At 41.1% G+C, this 16,431-nt stretch overlaps 1 protein-coding gene across 1 annotated transcript in view; it reads right to left on the bottom strand.

Moving 5' to 3' along the window:
- Window positions 1–5,791: 5,791 nt before the first annotated feature.
- The window catches only part of RUNX3 (RUNX family transcription factor 3), a 179,002-nt gene continuing 168,362 nt past the window's right edge, over window positions 5,792–16,431 (bottom strand). The window contains exon 6 of the mRNA XM_089478557.1: window positions 5,792–6,315. Coding sequence (XP_089334683.1) covers window positions 5,792–6,315 — 524 coding nt within the window. The remainder of the gene's footprint in view (window positions 6,316–16,431) is intronic.

The raw sequence follows: 16,431 nt of genomic DNA, 5'->3' as shown, positions 1-16,431 counted from the left end.
GCTGCATACATTATCACATTCGCCCACCGCTCTGACCACATCTCTCCTGTCTTGGCATCCCTTCACTGGCTCCCACTCCCTTTCCGCATTAAGTATAAGCTCCTGCTGTCGACGTTTAAAGCCCTCCATGGACTGGCCCCTCCTTACTTATCAGACTTTATTTCCCCTCACCTTCCCACTAGGGCCCTCCGTTCTGGTAGTCAAGGTCTGCTGTCCCAGCCCAGGATTTCCTCTGCCCCATCTCGGATTCGCCCCTTTTCACTCGCTGCCCCTCACTCCTGGAACCTTCTTCCCCCGCGAACAAGAGCCATCACTTCTTTAACCAGCTTCAAAACGGAGCTGAAGACCATCCTGTTCAGAGAAGTGTTCCCAGGCATTGCATAATTGTCACTTGCTATTTGATGTTCCTTTGTTGCCTGTTTTATTGAATCATTTCCTGTATTGCTATGTCCTCCCTCCAGTCCATCTTCCCTGATCCAGGCCTCGAAGGTAGAGAAGAACTGCTGGCCCTCATCCCCTTCCCCACCACCACTCCCTTCTCCTTTTGTGTCGTGTCTTTTTAGATTGTAAGCCTTAGGCAGGGAACCGTCCAATTAAAAAGATTGTATGTACAGCGCTGTGTAAATTTACAGCATTTTATAAATAAAGGTTAATAATAATAATAATAAATTCTGTATACATGCAAATATCCCCATTTACTGAAGTGTAAGGAGACTGGGCAAGATTCAGCAGACAACAGGCAACACGTTAATTGGTAACCATACATTTATTTATTCCACATGGTAAGGCATTAAAATGATTATGTGTAACACCCAACAATATAATCATGTCTATTTGACCAAGAGCATGGGGCTTTATTTTTCTTCCAGGCAAAAGGAAAATCCAAGGTTGATGGATCTTCTAGGGCTTCTTTGAGACTTGAACTCTCAACATCTCACAAGGCATGGCTGACTGAGCAATGTGCCATTTTGCTATTGCGAATGTGGAATGTAGCAGACTACAGACACAGTCTCACATTCATAAGGGAGTGTCCCAGGTGAAGGGGCAAGACATGGCAACATCAGCCTACTTAAAACATTCAGAAAAAGCTTTCCATGTCTTCATCAAACTTTGCTTTGGGACAGCTGAATTTAGTATTGATTTGCGTCCCAGTTGGTTGCAAGTGCTACATGTAAAAGACAGAAAATGGGAAGGAGGGAGGGCTACATTTCAAAACAGATGTACCACCAAATAGGGTTGGAATATTGTGCAGACTCTCACCTTACCCTTTAAATAGTATGAACATCTTTAAAAATATTTATCATCAAAAAACTCCTTTATAACACACATACACACACAAAGAAACAGACACACACAAAGAGAAGGAAAGAAAACAAGCCATCCATCTTTGCCATGTTAAACACAGCGTATTTACAGAATGCAAGCCTTTTTTAAAATTAACTTCTAATCAAATTATCATTCTGTTTTAAAACACACACACAAACACACACAAATAAACACCTACCATACACAAATTCTAAGCATTATTTAAGACTGGGATCCTTCAGCAACTTTTTTTAAAAAAAGAATTATATTATTATAACAAATAAAAACAAAAGTTGATTTTTTTTAAAAAAAAACTGTTAAATACTCCTGGAGCCAGACATTTTTGAAAACTGTACAAGCAACTGTGCATTATTTTATTTTTTTAAAAAAAGAAGCATATTATAGTGCAAAGCAAAAACAAAAACCCCAATCCTAACATTTGACCACTTGCATAAAAGAGATGCGCTTTTCTTCACGCACGTGAGCATGACTAGGTAAAAGGGTTGGGCTGGTGCAGGTTGTAATAGAGTTTACAAGTGTGCACTGAGATTGAAGACACCATGCTGCCCCAAACTTTCTTGATTTTGGCTTTGAGAGTAATCTGAAAACTGAAACAGAAGCAGCAAGAAATGAACAGCAGCAAGATCCTGCTGAGAAGAGTTTCTTTTCTTTTTTGACACCAGATGTAAACACAGAAAAGGAGTCATGATCACACAGGGATTCACCAAGATGCCATCGTGTATTAATGACAACTACAGTGGGCCTTCCACATTGGCTAGAATTAGGGGTACAGGACCTCCAGGAAAGTGGAAAAACTGCAAATAAAAATTCTATTTTTTTTTAAACCTGAGAGAACACCTCTCTGGTCCTCCAACCCTATGGTCAGCGTCTGCTTCTGTTCTGACAGGTGTTTTGGACTTCAGCTCCCAGAAGCCCCAGTCATCTTGGCCAATGGGATACGATTCTGGGAGTTGATGTCCAAAACACCTGGAGGGCCAGAGTCTGGGTATCACTGACACAGAGTCACATTGGAAGATCTACAAATATTTAGAGAACTGCTCTCTCTAGGGAGATTACCGCACACCAAAGAAACCGCATCCTATCCCTAACAGGATACAGTCACATTTTGGATGGCAAACAGGTTTTATCACACTCAAAAATGCCGCCACTACCACTGGGCAACTGCAACCTGTATGCAGCCCGGTCGACTTTCAAAGATGGGAAGCTCCCATCTTTGAAAATCGTCCGGCTAAGTGTGGCTGGGACCTGGGCTGCATTCGAGTTGTAGTTGCCCAGTGGCAGTGTTTCTGAGTGTGATAAAGCCCACTTGCAATCCGAAACATGACCGTAGCCCACCAGGGATAGGACACATTTTTTTGGCATGCAATAATCTTCTAGGAATCTCTAGCTCTTCCAGCACAACTCTATGGTCAAGTTCCGCCTGAAGGTGCCCATAGAGTCATGCTGGAGAACCTAGAGATTCCTAGAGAGAACACATTAATCAAATCCACAATGATCAGATCCACAAAAGTAAAAGCCGCAAGCATAGAGGGCCAACTGTATATGGTGTTTTTAACATAGAGGTCACAATTTGTCCCATGTGCACAGAGAAATGGTTTTAGGACCCAGAGAAATCCCCCTGCTTCCTCCCTCCCTTCCTTCTTTTTTGACACAAATGCACTGCATCACACTGGTGGAGGCTATTATTATTATTATTATTATTATTATTATTACTGCTTCTACTAGAAAATTCAGGCAAATATTAGCAACGGAAGCCAATATGTCCTATCAATAGGGGTGCATGTGCTTCTGTGTGAGAGATGAGGATACCGGAAATCCTAGACTCCTATTCTAAGTCATACCTAGCCTGCACCAAGGAAAGAAGAAGAGGAGTCTATTGGGCCCTATAACAAAACCAAGACGGGTTATGGAGTTGAGACTGCCATGGTTGCCTTAGTCGATGACCTCAGTCTGGCCACCGACAGGGGTAGTGTAACCCTGTTGGTGCTCTTGGACATCTCAGCGGCCTTCGATACCATTGACCATGGTATCCTTCTGGAACGCCTGAGAGAACTGGGTATCCGGGGGCACTGCGTTCCAGTGGTTCCAGTCCTATCTCTCGGGAGGTTCCAGATGGTAAGGCTGGGGGACAGCTGCTCTCGTAAAAGAGAGCTTACATTGGGCGTCCCTCAGGGCGCCATTCTGTCCCCCATGCTATTTAACATTTACATGAAGCCGCTGGGAGAGATCATCCAGAGTCATGGAGCTCGGTGTTATCAGTACGCTGATGACACCCAGATCTATCTTTCCATGTCTCCGACTGATACAGTGACTAAAGATGGCATCTCTCCTCTGAACGCCTGCCTGGGGGCAGTAATGGGCTGGATGAGGAAAAACAAACTCGGGATGAATCCAGAGAAAACAGAGGTACTCATGATAGGTGCTCCGAATCCAGACAGGGAAATTTGTCAACCTGTCCTGGATGGGGTTAAACTTCCCCTAAAGGACAAAGTTCGCAGCTTGGGAGTACTCCTGGATCCATCTCTACAGTTATCATCTCAAGTGGATGCGATGGCCAGGAGTGCTTGGTACCAGCTTCGGCTGATACGCCAACTGCGTCCCTGTCTGGACCGAAAGGACCAAGAAAATGTAGTACATGCGCTGGTAACCTTTTGTTTGGATTTCTGTAATGTGCTCTACATGGGGCTACCTTTGTATCAGGTCCAGAAGCTTCAGCTGATTCAAAACGCTGCAGCCAGATTGATCATGGGAACAGCTAGATCAGATCATATAACTCCCGTATTAAAATCTCTTCACTGGCTGCCAATTCACTTCCAGTCCCAATACAAAGTATTGGTTATTACCTTTAAAGCCCTAAATGGCTTGGGCCCAGGTTACTTGAGGGAACGCCTCTCCCTGCATAATCCACCCCGCACTCTCAGAACTACAGGGAAATTACTACTCGAACACCCTAAGGTGAGATTGGCGATTACCCATCAAAGAGCTTATACAGCAATAGCGCCCACTCTCTGGAATGCTCTTCCGTAAGAGATCCGCCTCAGTGGGACACTGGAAGCCTTCAAAAAGGCATTAATAACCTACCTCTTCCTACAAGCTTACCCTCCCAACTCTTTGTAGTGAAAGTACTCCCCAACTGATTATGCTATGTATTTATTTCCTGATTTTAATTTTATATAATTATACTGTTTTTAGATAACTGTATTCGATTGTTATATTGTAATATTATTTTTAACTGTTTTATATTGTATCATGACATTTGGTCATAATTTTATCTGCTGTACACCGCTTTGATCTCTGGAAAAGCGGTATATAAATAAACAATTTATTATTATTATAATAATAATTATTATCATGTGCATTTATAATAATAAATGCCCTTGCTTTACAAACCTCTTTTAAAATGAGGAGTAGCACAGGTTTACAAGTGACAAAGTTTTGTCACCTTAGTGAGAACTAGCTCAGTGATCCTGGGAGAGCAGCAACTGGGGAGATGAATGTGCAGTCTTTTAATATAGATTTTGGAACCGGAAGCAGGAGGAAAAACAGGGCCCAGTCCTCAATCTGTGCCCCAGAAGATAGAGGGAACAGTACCTGTTTTCATACATGACTTTTCATGTATTTTATGCATGGAAAGATTTTTAACTTTAAGTTGATTTTTTTGGACTATAACTCCCAGAACCTCCAGCGAGCATGGTCGGTGGCTCTGCTTTGGGGTGTTTTAAAGCAAAAAATCAATAATGGCATCTTAGTGCAACTCACTAGCCTGTCACCATTTCCCAATTTTTGTTCTTATTTTGCAGAAGGCCCATGAAAGCAGGTAGCAGCTGTGTTCAGCTTTGAATGTGGCTAGTGTAGGAGATGTGTGTGTTAGATTTCTACTCCATCACACTTAATGACATCCAAAATTTGCAGCCTGACATGACGACCTTACTACATTGCCTCCTGGTAAGGCCACCACTGAAGAGTAAAAGGAGTATGGTGCAGAAAATAGTGGTGTTCGGGTTCGGCTTCATTTTGACCTGGATTCACATATGTTTGTCACCAGCCCTGGTATCTAGAGAGTGAAGTACCTCATTCATTTGTTCATTCATATAGACAATTCATGGCCTCTGAGATGATTGGGTAAGCTTTTCACATACAACCATTATTGCTACAAAGGATTAAAGCATTTCCATTCTATGTACATTCAGGACACAATAAACCGTTGGCTAAGGGGAACCTCAAGGACTGAAGGGAATTTTTGTCTTGAAATGTATAAAAGGTCCAGCCCATCTCCTGTCTGCCTTTACTTAATTAACTTAATTACCTATACTTTGTACAAGAGCAATTTCACTTTGTGATACGTGTTGGAAAATGTTGCCTGTGGCTCTTTGGATGATCTCTTCCTTTTAACAACCAACATAGGACATGGTTGGGCTTTTTAAATTCAGTTAAAGCAGAAGGTGCCTGGTTCACTTGTCCCTTTTCAATATGGTCTCCAGACAGCTTCATCCATTCTCCCAGTTGTTGTCATGGCTGTAGGTGAGTTACTGTGGCTACCATCAGCCTCAACGCCGTCGTTCTGGTTAGCAAGGCTGGGATTAATCAAGTTGTTTCCAGCTGATGCGCCTGGGCAAGAAGGAAGCATTCTTGTTGGTGAGCGCTCTCCTCCTGCCACCATGGAGAATTGGTAAGACCCGGATGATGTACCATAGTACAAGTGGTAAGGTGAAGGGTTGGTCTGGAAAGCTCCACTCTGGTTTTGGGTGGAGCTGGGGTATGGTGGGGGAAGGTAAGTATGGTGGAACCGTGTGGTGGTGGGCATGCTGGTCATGCTGATGCCGCCAATCCCCGTAGCAGAAGGTGTAGCTGTGTATGGAAAGGCCGCCGACATCGCACTAGGGTAATGCATCCTGGGGTCTGAAAACCTGGTCTCAGTGAGGCCTGGCAATGCAGAAAAAGGCCGGTCGTACTGGCGTGGATCAGGGAATGGACTCAATTCTGATGTGCCTAGTTGGGGTGGGGGAGAATAGGATAGAGACAAGTAGAGAGAAAATACGTTATTGCAGCTGGAGCTTTTAGCCTCTATAGCTTACGGTGTGAGTCAACTTGTGTGCAAGTAATAAAGCTGTTGCAATTGCGTTTCCAACTTATGGCGACCCTAAGGTGAACCTATCATGGGTTTTTCCTGACAAGCTTTGTTGAGAGGAGGGTTGCCATTACTTTCCCTTGAGGTTGAGAGCATGTGACTTGTCCAAGGTCACCCAGTGGGCTTCATGGCCAAGCTGGGTCCAAAACTCAGTACGCCAACAAGAGTCATACGCCACACTGCCTCTCAGATAATAAAGACAGTGATCTAAATCCAATGGCGACTTGGTAAGTCAACACTTATTTAACTTGCATTGATTCATTGAGTCTGCTGTAGGTTTTTAAACAGAAGTTGGATGGCTATCTGTCAGGAGTGTTTCAAGTGAATATTCCTACATGGCAGGGATTTGGACTGGATAGTCCTTGTGCTCTCTTCTTAGCTATCACTGGGTGGTTTGAAGGCTTCTCTTCCCCTCTTGGAGGTTTTCCCTCCCTGCAAAAAGTTTTCAAAAGGGGGAATCAAACTAGTTTAAAAACCTTAGAACAGATTAGGCAAGAAGGTCAACAATGTAGCTGGTTTCTTTATTGGCAGTTAAAACAAAGATATTATTTGGATAATAGAACTATTGGGATAGACACGAATAAATCTGAACTGAGTTCTTTATTAAGTAGGGGTACTGGATCTTTGTTATCTAAACTGTACAAAATCTTGTTAAAATACAAAATGGAAAAAGATGTGGTTAAAGATAACATGGTACAATGGTCTAAAATATTGGATGTACTGTACTATAGACTTTGAACAATGGGAAACCACCTGGAAGAACAGACTGAGATATACCGCTAGCCAAGCAAAAAGGGAGAATTACTATAAAGTATTTTTAGATAGTACATCACTCCAGAAAAATTACATAAAATCTCTAATAAGAACTCTGATCGGTGTTGGAAATGCGATAAAGAAAAGGGAACCTTTTTTCATTTATGGTGGTCATGTGTAGAAGTTAAAAAATATTGGAAATTGGTCTATATGGAAATCTCTAAAATGTTAAATATAAATTTAAAATTTACTCCAGAATTATTCTTGTTAAATATTATAGAAAAAAATCTAGAAAAAAAACACATGGTAGACTGATTTTCTACTTAATATCGACAGCTAAAATGACTCTGGACCAAGCTTGGAAGCAGCCGAAAACACCTGAGATAGAAGAATGGGTAAAAAAAACTGTTTGAAGCGGTTGAAGCTGATAAACTGACAAAAATCTTGTGTAGACAAAACACAAAGAAAATCTCAAAGGACTGGAATATTGTACTTAATTATATAAAACAACAATGGAATATTGACTATGATCCTTTTTGATACATTTTAAGTTACTGGATGAAATAGTATTAATGTAGAGGAATTAAGATAGTGATTTGTTCGAAAGCTATGTATGTTATATTACTACTGACTTATATATTTCAACCTCTAAACATTGGTGCAGGAATGATTAAGGTGGAAAAAAGGAGGAAATACTTAATATAAAAGAGTTAATAAGCAGTAGTAAACAACAAATAAAGCCACAAGAGAAAGCTAAATTTTACTTAAAATAATCTCATGTGGAAATAGAAATTTCTTTTTTGGTAGTTATAGATGGAAGAAGTTGGAGGATGTTTACCCTCCAACTCTTAGTTTACTATGTTTAGAAAAAATATAGGGAAATACACACCAGGAGAAAGTCTTAAGTTGATAATGATCTGCCTAAATAAATGAGGTACAAGGAACAAATAAGGTACAACACTAATGACATCTGGAATACTACAAAGCTTATTAATTGAAGTCATACAGTAAAGTTTTGCAAAACTAAGTTTAAGCTAATGTGAGATATAAATTGAGATAGAATGGAATTCCATTTTTCATACTTGTTCAATGGTTTGATAACTTTTTCAATGTGATAAGTATGCAATTTATGTCATATGTATATTTTTAAATCTTTCAATAAAAATTACATAAATAAATAAAAGTTTTCTGCAAACCCCAGTCTTCTGTGTGAGTAGTGCTTATGTTCATGCCATCCCCATGAGGTGTTTATGTTCATAAATAACAATCAAAAACAATGGGAGTAATTAAACAAATACAGAAGAAGTCTGTAAATAAGCAGAGCTTTGAAAAATGTCTTTGGGCAGCTATAACTTCCAGAGTCCCCCAGTCTGTAATATTCTAAAGCTGTAGTCTAAAAGCAAAACCTTCACAAGCTCTCTTAGCAGAAATGAAGATAAGAAGGCCCCTGCTGCATTAGAGAGAGCCAGTGTGATGCAGAGGCTTGAATGCTGGACCAGGAGACCAAGATGTGAATCCCTGTCCATCTATGAAAACTCCTTGGGTGAGCTTTGGCAAGTCACACTCTCTCAGCCTCAGAGGAAGACAATGGCAAACTTCTTCTGAACAAATCTTGGCAGGAACACCCTGTGATTAGATCACCGTAGGGTGGCCATAATTCAGAGACAACTTGAAGGCACACAACAGCAGTTGCATTTAGTAAAAGAGTCATCTTGACTGGCATCCTTTTCCCAATACTACCAAACAGATGCTTCTGGAAAGCACATAAGCAGCATATTACAGCAACGGCTATTCTGTTCTTTGTTCCCAGTGCTTGATCTTCAGAAGTATACTGCCACTGCCCATGGAAATTTCACTTAATTTCTAGTTTGCTGCCAGCCATGTTGTCTGAGATCACCAGGGAGGATGAACACAGTTAACAAGACACCCAAGAAGATTCCACACATCTACAAAGAGACACAGGACTGGAAATCTTCTTGCCAGTTATCTGGGTCCCTGGCTAGCTCTTGGACCCTTCTCCCATGCCACCCAGGGCCACACATGACAAGCTGGAGCTTCAGGACCATCTGGGAAAAAGACCAGATAGGAGGGAAATATTCATGCATGGATCAGTGCCTTGCTGGGAATTGGGAACCTCCAGTTTCTGTGTAAGCCCTTAGTTTCAGAGACACCATCGCTGAAGCAATGAGTGCATCTAGACTGTAGAAATAATGCTGTTTGACACCCCTTTAAGTGCTGTAGCTCTATTCTATGGAATCCTGATATTTGTAGTTTTACAAGCCTCCTCTGACAAAGAGTGCTGGTGCTTTAGAAAAGTACAAATCCCAGGATTCTGTTAGATGGAGATAAAATGGTGTCAGATGGCATTATTTCTACAGTGCGTATGTGCCCAACATCGACCTCAGAGCTCCACTCTCCAATACAAAGCCATATTGAACCAGGGAAACAGACACAGACACTGCAATGGCTGGCTAGTCATCCATGAACTTTGAAAGCTCATAATTTTTTTGCATCAGAGACAAACATTGCTGAGAGTTTTGATAGTGATTTGGGGCATCACTACCAATGAAGCATTTGTGTAATCAGCCATGATGACAACCATGGTGGCTAAGGAATTCTGGGAGCTGCAAGTTCCTCAAAATTAATTTTTTATATATTCTGCCTCTATCGGTATGTTTATCGAAGCATAAACACCTCTTGGCTGGTACAGTGTGTGGGTGTGTGTATGAGCAATAAGCTTGTTTCTATTCTAGTTTTCCACCAAAGGAGGGCTATAAACACGGAAATAAAATTGTTTAGCTCTTCTCTGGGGCTGTGTAGTAAATCGTCAGCACAGCCCTCGGATAGTGAGTCCCCAAGCCAGTCAGTCCATCTGCTTTGGCACCGATATGCGCACACAAACAGAGAGAGAGACACAGCGGGGAAATCTGGAGTCTAGGCAAGGTCTTCTGAGGCCTTCCTCTGGGTGGTCTGTTTGTGCAGAGAGGCTCAGGGGACCCAGCTGATAAACACACAGTTGAAAGCTTGCTTACTGGAGGTCATGCTATTAGTGTTTTTCTTTTTTGTTTCCAACAGCTTTTGAAAAGAGAGAGAGAGAGAGGAAATGTGATTCTAGTTTTCTGGGTAATGGTATTTCATTGAGTCAAAAGGGAAAAAGCAAACCCAAAACGGTTCCTCCCTCATCTCCCAGTTCCAGAAGTGTTCTGCCAGTTTTTTGGAAAGATATGCCATGGTTTGTCCAGTTGAATAAGAATTTCAAGTACAAGGAGATATTGGCTGCACCCGTACTGCAGAAATGATGCGGTTTGACATTGCTTTAATGGTCATGGTTCCTTGCAATGGAGTCCTGGGAAGTGCCGTTTCACTTCCTAGAATTCCATTGCATGGAACAATAGCTGTTAAAGTGGTGTCAAACCAGATTATTTCTGCAGTGCGGATGCAGCCGTTGTCTCTTAGCCAGTATGCTGGTCTCTTTCATACCGTCAGCCCTCCGTATCCATGGAATCCTTATCCACAGATTCAACCATCCATGGCTTGAAAATATGCCATTTTATATAAGAGACACCAATTTACTATGCCATTGCATTTAATGGGACTTGACCATCCACAGATATTTGTATCCACGAATCAAAGCACAATGTATACCAAGGACCCACTGTATTAGCACTAGGCAAAGTGTTTAGGTTGATCACATACAAGCTGAACACAAAATGGAGTCAGAGCATTTCCCTTCCTTGAAAGTAGCAAGTTATAAGTAAAGATGCTATCTGTAACATGGTACTTGTGCTAAGATAGTATTTAGCCTTGAGATAAGGCTAAATATTTCACAAAACTACAAATCCCAGAGTTCCATAGCATTGAGCCATGGCAGTAAAAGCAGTGTCAAACTGCATTATTTCCACAGTGCAGATGCAGCCACTGTTAGCTTTAAAAAAAAACAAACACATCATAATAAGTAATATTTACTTGCTCTTTCTAAAACATTGGATATTGGGCAGACGACATTGTGAATTTTTTTGACCATTTTTATGCAGTCTCTATTTTTAAATAAAATCATTATTGTTGTTGCTGTGTGCCTTCAAGGAATTTCTGACTTATGGTGACGCTATCATTCTAACACTTTTCTTCAGAGGGGGGTTGCCATCGACATTTTCTGAGGCTGAGAGCATGTGACTTGCCCAAAGGCTCTCCAGAGGTTTTTCATGGCCAAGTGGGGATTCCAACCCTCATCTCTAGAGTCATAGTCCAACACTCAAATCACTATACAACACTGGCTGTTAAATAAACTAAATAATTAAAAATACAAAAAACAAAAAGTAACATATATTATTAATGAAATAGTAATATGTTACCATTAAGTAACATTCCAGGTTCTGGGTGTGCAGATTCAGGCCCTAAATCTGATCTGACTTCTCTAATTTAGTGTCAAGTTTAATGCTAGTCCCAAATGAATAAACGGATTAAAATGGACTGTAACTTACTATTTACATCGATTTCAGTGTAGCTTCTCTAATTAGCACTAATATTTAATTTAGATCTTGGCGATAAATTTTGAACACAGTATATTCAGCTGCTCCTACTTACAAGCTTCTCCACTAACAGGACCCCTGAAAAACAGAGCTCTTCACTAGACCTCAGGAAGAAATAAGCAAAAACCATTGGAGGAGATTGCATACTTACATTGGAATCATATGCATACGGATTTTAGAACTTTTTTGGGCAGCCAAACATACAGCTTGGAAGAAACTGGTTAGAAATATCTAGTTTCTTGTAAGAAATTCCTTTTCCTTGTAATGAAAGTGTAACTGAACTCATATATTAGTAAAGGATGATATCATTCAATTTGTGGTCTTATCTTTTAAGTTACTTTTATATTTATAGGATGTGTAGTATTACTTAACCTACTTAACCTGGGATAATCAACTAAAGGGTGGAAGAGGAATATCGCATACCTTATATACTTGACTATAAGTCAACCTCATATATAAGTCGAAGGACAGGTGTCGGGGCCAAAATTATGGATTTTGATATGGTCTGTGGATAAGTTGAGGGTAAAACTTAAGGGCATATAACAAAGGATCTAAAGCAGTGATTCCTAAAATCTAGGCCTGTTACAGACAGCCAAAATAAAGCTGCTTCGAGTCACAGTGGAGGTATGGTGTTTCAATGATGTACCATCCTAAGAGTCCAGAAGCCACACCAAAGCCATGATCCAGTCTTGAGCGTGGCTTTGGTGCGACTTCTGGACTCTTAGGACGCATGCATCATTGAAACACCATACCTCCACTGTGACTCGAAGCAGCTTTATTTTGGCTGCTAGTCTTCCAGATATTTTAGACTTCAGTTCCCAGAAGCCTCAACTATCTTGACCAATGTTCTGGGATTCTGAGAACCAAAGTCCAAAACATCTAGAATGCCAGAGTCTGGGAATCACTGATCTAAAGGATGAAGGAAAGGAAAACAATGCCAAAGAACCTACAAAAATTCTAGCACACACTAAAGGCTGGTTGGATGAGAGAGTAGAGGGGGGTCAGTGCTTCCAGGACAGACTATACTCTTGCATTTCACCAGGGGATGTTTATATATATGACTTAAAGTACAGTACTTACAGGATAAGTTGACTCAGGTTTTTTGGATCAGTTTTTGACTAAAATCTCTAGATTTATACATGAGTATATGTAGTAAGTATATACTCATCATCAGCATTTAATCAGCATGAGGAATGGTATGAGCTGCAATTCAGCTACATTCAGAGGGCCACATAGTTCCCATCTCCATGATATAGGTTAAACAGTGGGTCTTCCACATTCATTGCAATTAGGTGTGCAGGCCTCCTATCAAAGTGAGAAAACCGCAAATATAAAACCACTATTTTTTTAACCTGAGAGAACACCTCTCTAGGAATCTCTAGGTCCTCTAGCACAACTCTGGAGTCAACATCTTCTGGGAGCTGACCATAGCGGAGGACCTATAAATGCCCAGAAAAGTCTTCTCTCTAGGAATCACTAGGTCCTCTAGTGTGACTTCTGGCAGACATTGACATAGAGATGCACTGGAGGACCAAGAAATTTCCAATGAGAACATATTAATCAAATCAGTGAATAATCAAATATGCAAAGGTCAAAGCTGCAAATGTGGAGGGTGACATTTAATCTGGCTAGCATAAAAAGGCTCTTCTAAATGTAGGGCCTTTCAAGTTTGTCAAATAATTGGCAGGTACAAATAGTCCTCTATTGTCTTTAAATATAAGGTATGAAACTGACTGGCTTATATGAATTTGAAAGTCAATGTCTTTAATGTGTTGAGCAATGTCTATCTTAGTTTTATCAAACCCTAACATTTGCGGGCTATTCAGATCGTGAAAATAATCCAGGATGAATCCACATTGAACTTTTGTTGTTCACATGCAACCCAATTGCACCTACTTAACCTGGGATAATCAATGCCATTTTCCCCCTGAGTTTTTTTTTTAAAAAGATATTGCATCACTGGATCCAAATAGATCTGCCATTTTGACTGCATTCACACTGTCAACTCCATGTTTATTTGTGTGCTGGCACACATGAACAACCAAACTCCCAGAAATGCACATAGCTGTGGATCGATAGTGTGAACAACCAACCCGGAATACATGAATGAGCTCGTTTGCATCATTCTGCTAAAAACAGCAATGTCTAAATGACCCCTTGGCTATAAGAAGGATGACTGTAAATATGCTGTGCGCTATCCATGTTTTAACAATAACGTCTCTTGGAGGCAAAATAGATAGCAAGAACCAAAACGGTTCAGCTGAACTGCACAGCCTCCAAGCAAACTGATTTAGTTAGGAATGTTAGGTTTTAATGACACTCCCCCTGGCTTGAATTTTTTGTTGTTGTTGTTGTCTAACATTGGAGTGGGAGTATTTTCCACTCTGTTTCCCTTTCCTCATTGCACATAATATACTTTATGCCCTCCTACCTTGCCCCTATCCTAATCCTGTGTAACAATTTTAGCACATTCATGCTCCCTTCACATCCTGAGCCTGCTGGCTTGTCTGCGCTTTTGCCCTTCCTCCTCTTCGTCGTCTTCTTCCTCCTCCTCTTAGGCAATGCTGGCTATGAGAATTCCAAGAGATGGATATCTTGAAATAAACAGCAGGCAGGCGCCATTTGCTCTTCGGCAGCATACGGCAGAGCAAAAGGAAGGGCTTACGTTCCTTCATTATGTTTCATGTGGCCATAAATAATATTCCATAAAGAGCAAATTCAAATAAATAGCAAAGTGCTCAGGGCACATTTCCCCTTTCTTTTCCTCTCTAATGCACTCCCAAAGTTTTTGGAGAGGCTAAATTTTATGAGTCTGAGCTTGCAACACTTGCCAATTGCCACTCCTGCAAATGTAAAAGCAGCCGTGTAAATGTGCTAATTACAAAACAAAACAATGTGGAAGGGGGGGAGCTGCACAAAATACCATTGGTAGACCTCTCTCTCATCTATGAATTCCTTCCTGTTACATGCAAATGGGAACACACAGCAGCTTCAGGTGCTATTCTGATAAAAGAAAGTTCTTTAAAAATGGGGGGGGGGGGCAGAAATACATGAATTTTAAATGCATTCAATTAAGTGTTTTTTGGGGGAGGCTGCCATTGCCTCCCCCAGTAAAACCCAGTATAATCGATCTCGGGGTGGTTTTTTTTTTAGTTTTCGTGAAAAAAATCACATTGTCATCTATGTGAATAAATGATGCGGATAGACCTGGGATAAAACTCTGCATGTTTTGATCGTGTTTCCAAATCATCTGCATCATCATCATCTTTGTTCACAGGGCAGAATGTATGCAGATGAGGTTCCGATAAAGAAAAATAGCATGGACAACAAAGCGGGAATGCATGAGTGAGGTTTTTCGCATACCTACGTTGCAAAACGAAACGTGCGAATAACCCCTATCTCTCCTGTGCTGTGGCTAACTAGTTTTTGCTTTATTTATTTATTTAGGTCCTTAAAAAAATCCCACCTTTAAGAACAGTTGTTTTCCCGACAGCAACTCCCGCACAACGGAGAAACCGAAATAGCAAAGGAGCCATTAAAAATTTCATACTATCAAATCAACAAGAAACATTCATCAGCCAAAGAGTCAGCATGAAGAATGAAATCAGTCATTAAAAACCTTGACGGAATGAAAAGGCCATTTGTTTCTCTGCCTCCAAACCCCTTGAAACAACAAGAAAGGGAGGGGGCTGATCAGATTTGCCCAGCCTATTTAAGGATGCAGCCCAAAGGCTGGCAGCTGAAGGGATGTTGGTAAAAGGCTGCTCCATAGGGGAGAAGGCAGCCCATGATGCGACTCAACTCATGTGGCTCAAGGTCCTCGGTTATGCCTGTGGAAAGTTCAACAGGCGTAAATGTCCAGCTGGTGCTGAGGATTCATTCACACATTTCTAAGCCTCCTTGTTTACTTGGCACTAGAAGAGCAGGAGGAAGGGTCAGTAGGAAGGAAAATATATCTACCACCTCAACTTCTGTCCCACCTTCATGGAAAGTGAAGGACTTTGGAAGTGGGTCTTACTCTGCCCTTCCATTCCCTGCAAATACCACAGGCAATAGGATTACTCTGGAAGCCACGAATTTGCATGTGTGCGTGCACTGTTTGCCTTCAAGTCATTTCTGACTTATGCGACCCTAAGGCAAACCTATCATGGGGTTTTCTTGACAAGTTTCTTAAGAGGAGATTTGCCTGTGCCATCCTCTGAGGCTGAGAGAGTGTGATTTGCCCAGGGTCACCAAGGTCACGGCCGAGTGGAGATTTGAACCCTGGTCTCCAGAGTCATAGTCCAATGCTCAAACCAAACCACTACACTACTTTGGCTCCCAATGAATTAGCACAGACCTTTGCAATTGTGTATGCCAGGGATGGACAATTTTGGCATGGCAGATAAGGGGTGCAAAATTAGGCTTTGGAAGGGTAAAAATCAAGCTTCCCTTTTTTTTGGCAGAGAGGGGAAGACTGTTTTAACATTTGAAAGGACACACTGGGGATGTACACCTTGTTTCAGTTCCCAGGCCACAATCTTACCTTAGTTTCCCATGAAAATGCCATAATTGTTAATGTTGCAATGGAAAAAAAGTAGGTAGGATGGTGGCATATAGACTTTGGTGTTCCTTGGCACTATCATTAACTTGACTACTGATAATGTCTTAGGAACTTAAGAATTAACTTAAAAATTAATGCTAATGGTATTCATT

This window comes from Sceloporus occidentalis, unplaced genomic scaffold (assembly GCF_023333645.1).
Source record: "Sceloporus occidentalis isolate IW3139 unplaced genomic scaffold, rSceOcc1.0.p SCAF_13, whole genome shotgun sequence".
NCBI classification, from domain to species: Eukaryota; Metazoa; Chordata; class Lepidosauria; order Squamata; family Phrynosomatidae; genus Sceloporus; species Sceloporus occidentalis.
Note: the sequence above shows the minus strand (reverse complement) of the source record. Positions and strands in the feature narration are given on the sequence as shown.